General features: G+C 44.0%; 1 protein-coding gene across 4 annotated transcripts in view; it reads right to left on the bottom strand.

Annotated features, from left to right (window-relative positions):
- Nucleotides 1–12,158, bottom strand: part of ITSN2 (intersectin 2) — a 1,355,209-nt gene that overhangs the window by 1,074,858 nt on the left and 268,193 nt on the right. For all 4 annotated transcript variants that reach the window (XM_086926255.1, XM_086926257.1, XM_086926256.1 and 1 more), the window contains one exon: nt 34–97. In XM_086926255.1, the coding sequence (XP_086782381.1) occupies nt 34–97 (64 nt within the window). The remainder of the gene's footprint in view (nt 1–33; nt 98–12,158) is intronic.

The following is a 12,158-nucleotide window of genomic DNA, read 5'->3' as shown; positions in this document are numbered from 1 at the left end:
TTTCGCAACTAAATGGAAAAAAGATAGAATTACCATATTTCAGCAAGAACAGGAGCGGCTAGGCCAGATTGTAGGAAGAAGTTACGAGCTTGATCTCCTGCAAAAAGAACAGAAATATGTCTGGATTTCATTGTGTTAGAGGTGGTAATACATATATACGCATACTTCTTAATTTCTTCAAAAATGCTTCTCTATAATGATTTTTGCTTTTTCGGTGTAATTCAACGTCAGCTGCTGCATTGAGGCCATCTGTGCATAAGTATGGAGTCTATAGATTTCATCAAGTTCATGATATTAAATCATGAATGTGGTTGGCAGCACCCCAAAAGATAAATTAGCCACATTTACCCTCCTCTTCATCATTATACGACTTCCTGCTTATTACATATTAAGACGTGACCAAGAAAAACACTGAGCACGATGTCTATCATTCACAAAAAAAAAAAAAAAAACACAGTCGGTATGTTATTTATCCTTCAATGCTTTGAAATAATTGCTGCCTACGCTGGTGCTGATAATTTATTGAGTAAGGCTGATGATGATAAGAAAATGTATCATCCTCCTGGCAATAATGTCTCATTCGAAGAAGTCCTCCCAGAGTCCTTTCATCGACCTGTTCCTCTTATCCGATGATATTCTGCTTCTGTGTTACCTTAGCCTTCCACTTAGGAAATGATTGAATCAAACAGTAATCACACTGACATCCCTCCTGAAAATAATTGGGCTACAAAAAAAGGGCCAGGGGGTGACCCCACAATGGCTGACTGGTCTGACACGACAAATCCCTCTCCTCCTAGACCGTCGATCTTCCAATGATCTAAAACAAGGTAAAGATTTGAACACAGTATTAGACACCTCTTGAGCCCATTCTGTTTGGAGCCACACAACCTTTAACTGGGGGATTCTCTGTTTATGGCTAATCCCGTTGGGGAGAGGGATTGGGGGGAGGGGAGAGGGAGTGGGGGGAGGAGAGAAGGGGGGAAGAGAGAAGGGGGCGGGGGGAGAGAATGGGGGGGGAGAGAAAGGGGGTGGGAGTGTTGGGAGGTTTTACACGTTTTATAACGAAAGTCTACAACTCTGTACCACCTTGTATTGCTCTGATTTTGTTAAATAATAAAGAAATCCCAACAATAACTGGGGGATGTCTTTGACTAACATTAGCATACAGGTTCTTGAACAGGACGGAAAAAACATAAATTATGCTCATCCCAGCAATTATTCCAGACTGGAGTGGTTTTTAGGTCGAACCTGGGCAGCGCATGCGCTGCTCTCGAAGGCATACTGTATTAGAGTATGGACTTGAAGTTCCGCCCACTCTCCGCCCATATTGTTCATTGGCTTGTATCATTGTTCCTTGTAAATGCTGGCTTATGATTCGTTAATATGCTTATTAGTCCCTTCTTAGCACCGCCTTTTTCTTCATTTGTAACCTTCCATGAGGACTGCCCCTTTTACTTCTGTTGTTACATGGTATGTGTTACTTAGTCTGTAAGCACTATTTTCTTTAATAAGTTTCTCGTACTGCAGGCACAACATGCTTTCCTGCAACATTCAGCGCACCATTTCACTTTCCAAGCAGCCCTGGCCAATGGCTGCTGCTTCTTCGCAAGGAAATAGGTCTTGCATTTACAAGAGTTTGAGCTATTGGCATTTTATTTATGTGTTGATTAGCAATACAGATAAAAGGCATTGTCATTTACAATGCCAATAGCTTAACCTCACACTAATGTGAGACCTATTGCATTGCAAATTCTTGTTGATAAATGATTACATTCATCTCCGAAAGCACAGCAACTGCAACCGACCTTCAAGCTTAACATCACCATGCATCAATTTCAATATCAATTGGCAAAGGCCGTTATATACCGCCATGTAGGACATAATGAAACCTAAACAATTTTTTGTTATAAGACCCTCTATTGAAAGAAGTGGTCAAAAACATGATTGAACATTATTTCGTAAATATATACCACAGAGAGGATGTCACAACATTTGGACAGAGACAAAGCAGCAGCGAGAATGGAGATTTTTTGCTCAAATGTAAAAATAAATCGGACTTTTTGACAATTATGATGACACATGGGTAAACTAGAAGCTCTGCTCTATGCCCATACCAAAAGAGCACTTCAACACCCTAAATACTGTAATATAATTAACACAAAATCCCATCCAAATGATTGACATACTGATTTACCTATACCTGTTCTTAACTTGTATTTCTGTAAATAATATCTGTAAGGAATATCCTCCATTTTTCTCATCTTGGAAAAAATGTTACTGCTTGCCTGCAGCGCTGTTCTCTTTATGGAAAGTGATCAACATTAACTGCGCTCCAGAAATTGTAAATTGTCTGCATAATTCAGTACTTCCATATTTATAAGTATGGGTAGGATTAATACCTTAGAAAATGAAGTATTTCATATGACACTTCTACATTTCCTTGATGTAGCAATCTTGTCTTTCTCTGTGGACTCCCCAGGAATTTTCACCTTTTTATGGGACTAGTTTTGGAGGCATTTTGAGTAGGGACACTGTGAGACTGCCATCCAGTCTCAGTGTGTGTACTCTCTCCCTAAAAAATTAAGTCAAATTAACTTCACTGAATCAGTTTATTTAACTTTTAAATAAAGCACAGCAACTTGGTATAGGAAGTTAACCAGTGACATAGAAGCTGAATGTCAGTGTGCAAATACACCATTAGTCGCTAAAACCTGAGCCTGAAGTCTAAACACTTTGTTTAACCGATGGCAGATTTATGAAAAAACCTACATCCAAGCAATAATTAAGTAACCCCCACATTTGTCTTGTTCAAGTGGTAAAGGTAACTGTTAAGACGATTATATTCCTACAGTGGCCACCTGCAAAGTATTATGTAGGTAAATGTAACTTTCTTAAATGAAAAGACTGTCATTAAAAGTTAAATTTAAAGAACTGATCAGGAACAGCTAGCTAATACATTTAACATGTACTTCTAATGTCTATCAAAAATCTTGTTAAATGTTGAAGGCAGATTTTTGATAAATATTTGGTAAACAAAACTTAACGTAATTTCATAACATAAAGCTACTCCTGTAAGCAGGAGGACTAAGATGCGAAATCACTGGCCATTTATCTTGTAGAGAGCAGTCAGGAAGAAAGGTTGCATCAACAAACACCAGGCATGGGCCTGGCTTATTCACATTTAGACACTAAACAGGAGTTTGTGCGAAGGAGGCTTCCGAATAGGGGATATCTCTCAGCTCCCAGTTGGGTATCGATGTGTTTTTAGAACAGCCAAAGAGGGCGAATCATGGTTTCCAAACAACAGGTCTTGGGAGAAGTTTGGTAGTCAGAATCCAGACATCATAAGAAATTAGTTACTTACCTGTACACTATAGTTCTCCAGTATTATCTTTCATAGATTCACATGCTTGTATCTTCCCCGTCCTCATGGTGGGAGTCTCACGGTAACAGAATGACCAAAGCAGTATCATAGAAAAGAAAAACTGCATAGAAAAGCCCAAAGGGACTGTAAAGTGAGCCAATCAGCATTGCTGCCCTGCCCTCACACTCCATAGCAGAACCTTCCTGCCTCAGATTTCCGGCCCCAAGTGAGAGACATGGATAAATTCCGAGATAACAGGTTCTGCCTGAGAAACGGGGAGGTGGGCGGACGCATGTGAATCTATGAAAGATAATACTGGAGAACTACAGCGTACAGGTAAGTAACTAATTCCTTCTCCAGTATTACATCTTTCATAGATTCACATGCTTGTATCAGAGTAGTAAGTAGTACCCACAAACCTGCAGCGTTTCCAGGATAGAACCCAGAAGGAAGTTCTGCAGCTGAAATATCGTTAGAACATGATCTGAAAATGCACAGGGCAGATAGGAATAAAAACCCCAATACCCCTTATCTCATACAGTGCACATTCTTGAAATAAATGTATTAAACCATCTATAACAACAGCAGACTTTATATATATATATATATATATATATATATATATATATATATATATATATATATACTTTATAGAGTGTTAACGGAGAACAAAAGAATACCTTATTGAAATAGACGCCTCATAACAGCTTGTCCCACTGCTGTGTCTTCTTTCCACGCAGTGTTCAGGCAGTAGTGCTTGGTAAATGAATGCACATTCTTCCACGTCGCTGCTCTGCAGATGTCAGGTAGAGACACTCCTGCAAACATGGCTATCGACGTCGCCATCTTTCTTGTGGAATGGGCATTCACTCTGGAATGAAGCGGCTTTCCAGATTTTTCATGACATTTAATGATGGCCGATGATATCCATCTGGCGATACTTAGTCTTGACAGAGGGAGCCCTTTCCTCTTTCCTTCAAATGCAATAAATAACTGTTTAGATTTGCGGAATGTTCCTGTTTGTTCAATGTAGAATTTCAAACATCTAGCGATGTCCAAGGAATGCAAAGCTCTTTCTGCTTCAGACGAGGGATTGCTGAAGAAGGTAGGTAAAATAATTGGCTCATTAAGGTGAAAAGTAGTAGGTACTTTGGGAATAAATGTAGGATTTGTCCGTAATATAACTCTGTCCTGTCGAAATTGAAGAAAAGGCTCTTCCACTGAAAAGGCCTGAATTTCGCCTACTCTCCTCGCCGAGGTGAGAGCTAGTAACAGGGCTGTCTTCCATGAAAGGAATTGTAAGTCTGTCTTGTGTATAGGCTCGAATGGTGGCCTCATAAGTTGCGCCCGAACTGTATTGAGATGCCAGAGTATTGGCGGCCGTTGAATGGGTGGAAAAGCTCTAAAGAGCCCTCTGACAAACTCCTTTATCAGTCTATGAGACCAGAGAGACTGCTCATCTGGCATTCTCCTGAACCTTGATATTGCCGCCAAATGCACCTTCAACGAGGCATGTGACAGACCTGCTTTTGATAACGACAACAGGTAAGGCAGAACACCTTCTGGGGGTACCGTCAACGGATGTAGATTCTGACTAGCACACCAGTGACAGAAGCGTGTCCATTTTGCCGTGTATGTCTTGTTGGTTGACATAGCTCTATATTGCGATAGTATTTGTCTGCAGTCCTGCAGAATGCTCATGGCTTGGAATTCCCGCTCATGAGGTTCCGTGCGGATAATTTTAGCGATGCTAGGTCTGGATGCAGAATTTGGCCGTTGCTCATTGATATGAGGCTCTGGAATGTCGGGAATTGCACTTTGTTGCCTTTTGACATCTGCAGCAGATCTGAAAACCATGCCTGCCTCGGCCAAGCTGGTGCTATCAGAATGACATGACACGGTTCTGATCTCATCTTGCGAAGCACTTGCGGTATTAAGGGAATTGGTGGGAACGCGTAAGCAAACATTCCCGTCCAGTCTATGTGAGACGCATTTTCTTTGGAATCCCGCTGAGGGTACCTGGACGCAAACTGATCGCATTTCGAATTGTCCCGGGTTGCGAACAAGTCGAATATTGGTGTGCCCCATCTTTGGAACACTCTGTGAAGCTGAGTGTCGTGCAGTTCACACTCGTGCGACACACTCGCCGTGTGACTTAGTACATCTGCCCATGTGTTGAGGATGCCCTGTATATGCTGCACCTGAATAGAAATGTCGTGACTTATCAGCCATTTCAAAATCCTTTGCGCCAGCGCAGAAAGTTGTTTGGATCTTGTTCCTCCTTGCTTTAGAAGATAAAACATAGTTGTGGTGCTGTCTGTCTGAATGAGCACCGACGAGCTCTGGATTCTGGGCAGGAAAGCTTGAAGTCCCAGAAACACCGCTTTGAGCTCCAACATATTTATGTGAAGCTGTGCTTCCCACTCTGACCAGTGGCCCTGGATCTCCAGCTCCTGAAGGTGCGCGCCCCATCCTTGCAATGAAGTGTCCGTCGTCATCATATATCTGTGATTCTGAGGTACAAAATTCAGACATTAATTCAAGTTCTTCTGGACCTTCCATCATGATATGGCCACCTTCATACGGTGAGTGATGGTAATCCGATCTTCGAAGGTTCCTTTGGACTGAACCTACTGCTCGTCTAGATGTTCCTGCAAGGGTCTCATTCGAAGACGGCAGTTTGGAACCAGTGGGATGCAAGAGGACATCATCCCCAACAAGGATTTGTACATCCGCACAGAAGTGAACCTTTTTGTTTGAAGGGATGCTGCGAGGCCCATTATTTTCCTCATCCTTTCTTCGGATGGATATGCTTTCGTTTCCTTGGTGCATATCCATGCCCCTAGGAATTGAATGCCCTGTGCTGGAGTCAGAGAAGACTTTTCCAAGTTGGTTCTTAGGCCTAGCCGATGGAACAGACGGATGCAGCACTGAAGGGACCTCCTGGCTCTTGTGAATGATGGACCTGTCACCAGCCAATCGTCTAGATATGGGTAATTGCAATGCCCTCTTAACCGTAAGTGGGCCGCCACCGGGGCCATGCATTTGGTAAACACCCTCGGGCCGATTTGAGGCCAAATGGCAACACCTTGAATTGGAAATGGCGACTCTCCACAGCAAATCTTAAATATTTTCTGTGCTTCCGATGAATTGGAATATGGTAGTATGGATCCATGGGATCCAACGAAGCCATGAAGTCTTTCTTTTTTAACATTAGGAGGATCTCTTGCAACAAGAGGATTCGGAAGGGAATTTTCGGTATGCAACGTTTACAACAAAGTTTTTACAACGCACTACCATTACAACGCAGGCATTACCACGCATACCATTACAACGCATTGCGCTGGGGGGCGCTCTAGGATAGGGAATAAGTTTAATTTTCTATCCAACACCTTCCCTAGTGTCCACGGGGACTGGAGTTGGAATAGAAAATTATACTTACCACTATCCAGCACCTCTAAGCGCTATGCGTTGTAACGGTATTCATTGTAAATACCGCGTTGTAAAGGTATGAGTGGTAAAAGTATGCGTTGTAACGTCATACATCCGGAATTTTCTTTATGTCTTGATTCAGATCCCTCAAATCCAATACCTGTCTCCACTTCGTAGTTTGTTTCTACTTGATGAGGAAGAAATGCGAATAGAAGCCTTTCCCTCTGTGTTGTTGCGGTACTTCTTCTATAGCCCCCTTCTGCAAGAGTGATTGGACTTCCTTTTGCAGCTCCTGACGATGTTGGTGGTGTTTGAGCACCGGGGGATGATCTGGTGGCCTTTTCACAAACTATAGGGTATGGCCTCTGCTTATTACGTCCAAAACCCATTTGTCCGATGTTATGGACATCCAATTGACGAAGAAGCGAGACAGATAGTGGTTGTTTTCCGGGATCTGCTGTGTGGGGAGCGCCGGCATGAGATCATTGTCGTCTGTTAGATTTTTGATTCTTCCCTCTATTGGAGGACTTGCCCCTAGACTGCTGCTGGAAAGAGGAGTTGGAGGGCCTATACGGATTGCCTGTATTGTATTGCCTATATCCTTGCTGGTTATAGGGCTGATATTTGTTGGATGGATATGAAGATCTCTGATTAAATTGGCCCCTTGCACCTCTTTTACGAAAGGACTGGAACCGTCCTTGCTGAAGGGATCCCAGCGCTCTAGCCGTATCTGTATCTGACTTCATACCCTGCAGCGCCTCGTCTACATGCTTTCCAAAAAGATTTTCGCCATCGAATGCCATGTCAACAATCTTCGCTTGCACCTCCGGACAATGGATGTTGCCTTTAGCCAACCCTGTCTCCGAAGTGAAACTGCTCCTGCCATCTGCCTGAAGGCCATAGAGGAAACATCCATGGCAACGTCAATGGATTCCGATGCCGACTTTGCCCCATCGTGGAGGATAGCAGCTGCCTCTTCTTTCTTATCCTCCGGTAGTGCAGACAGAATGAGTGCCAAATCCGACCACATTTGCCTGTTAAAACGGCTAATTAGGGCCATAGAATTGGCTGCTTTAATAGCAGAGGCTGCCATGACCGCAAACCTCTTCCAGGCTCCATCCATCCTCCGTCCTTCTTTGTCTGAAGGGATATTGTTATTTGTATATATCTTCTTTGTCTGGCGGCACCATTGAAGTAGAAACCGGATTCTTTGAATTCCTTTGCGCCGCCTGCGTCACCACCGACTCTGGTCTCGGGTGTCCTATCAGACAGGCCGCAGAAGACTCTGATGCTCTATATTTCTTTTTGATTCTAGGAACCGGAACCGCGATGGAAGCCGGTGTCTTCAAAATGTTTAGGCCCTCCTCCCAAATGTGAGGAATAATCGGGATTGAGCGGGCAGATTTCCTGGCGTCATCCTTGAAATCATATAAGAAACATTCAGTTTCTTTAACCTCCATTTCCAAATCAAATCTCTTGGCTACTTTTTCCATAATGTCATGGAATCCTCCAATATCCTGAGGAGGAGAAGTGGTTTGCGGCGGAGTAGGTGAAGGGGCCGACGGCAAAATGTACTCATTCCATTCCTGCCCCGTAGAATCTTGTATAGTTCACCTTCCTCAGGTTGCTCATCATCATCAGTGTCCGTCAGATCGTCCCTGATCGTTATCACTGGTGGTGATCTCACAGACTGTTCGTGAGGAGTAGATCTTCGGAGGTTGTGTTGTAGTCGCCGGCGTAGATGACGGAGGCGCATTTGCCTCTGGAAAACGACGATAATAGTCGTTAATCATGAACCTCAGGTCAGAGACCAGCGAAACAGGTATGGAGACTGACTCTTCTCGCGACTCCTCTCGCGATTCTTCTTGTTGCTCATCTTCCTCATTATAGTTACAAGTCTCCTGGAAAGATTCATATCTTGTAGATTGAGAATGAGCTCTCTCTTTAAAGGAAAACACCTCCTCTTCATCTGTGTCCTGGCTTTTTATTCTAAGTTGTGAAGGGCTATAGGCCGCTCCGGACGACTCCTACCCTTCTGAATCCTGTTCCAGCAAAGAAGATGGGGGTAGAGGCGAAATCTGCGTCCATGACGTGAATTCTGCAGATTTGCTTATGGTCACCGAACCCCTCGACGACTGAAATGAGCGAATGGAGATCAAAGTCTTCGACTGTGGTGATTTAAATGCCTTTGCCGTTGAAATTACACTCTTCGTCGACGGAGTCGTCGTCGACATAGCCATCGTCGACGGAGCCGTCGTCACCAAAGCCATCGTCGACGGAACCGTCGTCGACGGGGTCGTCGACGAAACTGTCTTAGTTCCTTTCGTCGACGCAGCTACCGTCGTCGAAACAGTCGTCGTCGCCGGTGAGGTCGTCGACGGGGCTGAAGTCTTTACCACAGATTTTACAGCAGAAACCAGGGAGCTGGTCGACGGAGCAGACCCTGCCCCTTTCTGACCTGACGGCTTCTTGAGGGGAGTATGAGGGAGTGTTGACACCTCCTTCCCCTTAGATTTAACCTTCTTAGGCTCCACCCTTTCCTCAGAATGTGAGGCCTTTCTCTTTTTAGGTGTTAAGTTAGTAGACTCCTCACCGGAATCTGAATCTGATGTGGCCTTCTTCTTTAGAAGCCACAACAGCAAACGAGCCTCTCTGTCCCTCAGAGTTTTAGCAGAGAAGCTTCTACAATATTTACAATCCTTGGCCACATGCTTTGGATGAAGACAATATAAGCAGTCCTTGTGAGGATCTTCAGAGAAAAGCCTAGCCTTTCCATAGGATCTGCAATGCCTGAAAAGCCTCTTTTTAGAGCCTTCAGCCATTATGAAAGAAAATAGGTACTCACAATACCTTAATCCAAATGATAAGATAGTTGAAACTAAAAGGTCAATAGTTCAAACAGGAACAGCAAACTGAGCAGAGCTCAGGGAAACTCCTTTCTCACACGAAGGCGGTTGGAAATCTGAGGCAGTAAGGTTCTGCTGGGGAGTGTGAGGGCACGGCAGCGATGCTGATTGGCTGACTTTTGAACCCAACAATGAGGAGGTCTGGTTACCAAACAATACAGTCCCTATGGGCTTTTATATGCAGTTTTTCTTCTCTATGATACTGCTTTGGTCATTCTGTTACAGTGAGACTCCCACCATGACGGCGGGGAAGATACAAGCATGTGAATCTATGAAAGATGTAATACTGGAGAAACAAGGGGTCTGGGATAGTTTGCAGGTAGACAAGCCAGACCTGCTGCAAGGGGGGGAAGACTAGTTTGCGGGAGATCCGAAGGGACTGCACTAAGATTATCACAAATCATTGTCTCGAATACAGGATATAAATGGCAAATCATCACAATACATCTTGACCTGAGAAGACTCACAATGAGGAGGATTCTGTCTGGACCAGACTGTGAAGGACTGAGGAGCTAAGGAATGGTTCCCCTGGGTGTGGGAGAACACACTATCCAGTTGTAAGTGGACTACACTGACTGAATACAAACCTGAGGAACCCTGTGAGGTCTCCCTGTAAAAGAACAGGGATACCAGTCATTTGTTTGCTTCTGGAGAAAGAAGACTGGGCATGAAAGCTCCCCAAAAAAGATATGATCTAGCTGGCTACAATTTGCTGATTTATCCCACTGCTATTTTTTTTTGATTATTTTTTTTTAAGTAAGTATGAAGTCAACACAGGATTGCTGAAAATAAGCATCCAATGCCCTAGAATCCTCGTTGGGAACAGAAACCTACCCTGCCCTGCTGAAGTTTTGTGAGAACTAAAGAAAAGAGACTACATCTAAATGTAAATGTAAATGTAAATGTATAGGCATTTATATAGCGCACTACTTACCCGGAGGGTCCCAAGGCGCTTCGACCGCTGCGAAACCCTTCCTGGCTCCCTGAGAGATGGTCCCTTAATGGGTATCTCCAGGGTGAGACCAGGCATCCCCGGCGGTCTGGTGGGGCCGTTAGTGAAGATGAGGCAAGCTAATGCCCAGAGTTGCCGAGTGTGATCGCTGATCAGAGTGGGCACCGAGGCGAGAGAATTATCGAGTCCGCTGACCCTGGTCCAGAAACCTGCTGCGCCGGGATTCGAACCCTGGTCCCGGGCCGTCCTCTGCTCTCGGGTCTGCCGCCTCTAACCAGTGAGCCACACTACTTCACTGTAAACTCTAAACACAGTATTTGGGATCAGAATAGTTGGCGAGTCACCACAGCAGCACAGCAACCTAGACGGCTTTCAATAAACCCTAACCAGCTTCATTATTGTGTCTTTACTGAATGAAGGAGTTTGGCTATCAGAAAAAGACTAAGGGCCTTATTTTGATCTAGGTGGGTGGAATACTCCATCACAAACGTGACAAATATCCTGTCTGCCGTATTATGATCTCCATTGGATATAATAAGATCTTAATATGGCAGACGGAATATCCATCACATTTGTGACTGAGTATTCCCTTCTGCCAAGATCTAAACCAGGCCCTAAGTCCTGAGGTATACCTTGTAGCTAATGTGACCCACAACACTTACCAGAACCCTGCTTCATCAGTTAATAAGAAACCACGTATAGGTCCTAGTCAACCAAAACCATTGACTTTAAGAGACACTTTGAGCTTTAGCAGTGCTACTCACTACTGGAATGCAAATGTTTATATTTCTAACTTGTATCTAAACTTGTTGGCTGAGATGAAATACTTTGTAACTGAAATTAGTATACGAGTCTCATGCACAAGGAAAACCAAAACAACCCATAAAAATTTAACTTCTGCTCTCTTGCTTTGTATACAATGAAGAGAGAAAAATACATAGTGGGGTCATATCAAGGGAATGGGAACTTTAGAGAGGCACACAACGGTTGCAATGAAATCTAACAAGCAAGCTCTGCCTCTGGGGCTGGGTCTAGACAACTAACGGGGGAGGGCGTTTTTACCAGGGTTAGAGGCTACATATAGCACTATCTAGGCACACTAATGTACACCATCAGAATTCGCACACATGGGCATCCCTGCATGCACTTTCGTGGGTGGGTGGGGGGTGTTGGGTTGGTTTAACTGTTTTTGATCTTGCCTTGTTCCCAGGGACCTTAGATACAAGTGTTCTTCAGATGCTTGCAAGTTGTCATGGTGCACCTTAAACTGCTTCTGAGCTGTAACCACAATCTGTTTCCCAAGGCTGATAATTGACCTACTCGCCGCCGGGCCCCCGGGATGCCGGCTGAATGGCTGTGTATTTAATTATGTTGTTCAGTGTTGGTGGTGCACATGTACCTCATATAAGTGCACATAAGTGAAATGTATGGCAAGCTTGGATTCTTAATAATAAAGGTCTCTTAATAAAAAAAAACAAGCAAGCTCAGGGTCCTCCTTGAAAAA

Source organism: Lissotriton vulgaris, chromosome 6 (assembly GCF_964263255.1).
Source record: "Lissotriton vulgaris chromosome 6, aLisVul1.2, whole genome shotgun sequence".
NCBI classification, from domain to species: Eukaryota; Metazoa; Chordata; class Amphibia; order Caudata; family Salamandridae; genus Lissotriton; species Lissotriton vulgaris.
Note: the sequence above shows the minus strand (reverse complement) of the source record. Positions and strands in the feature narration are given on the sequence as shown.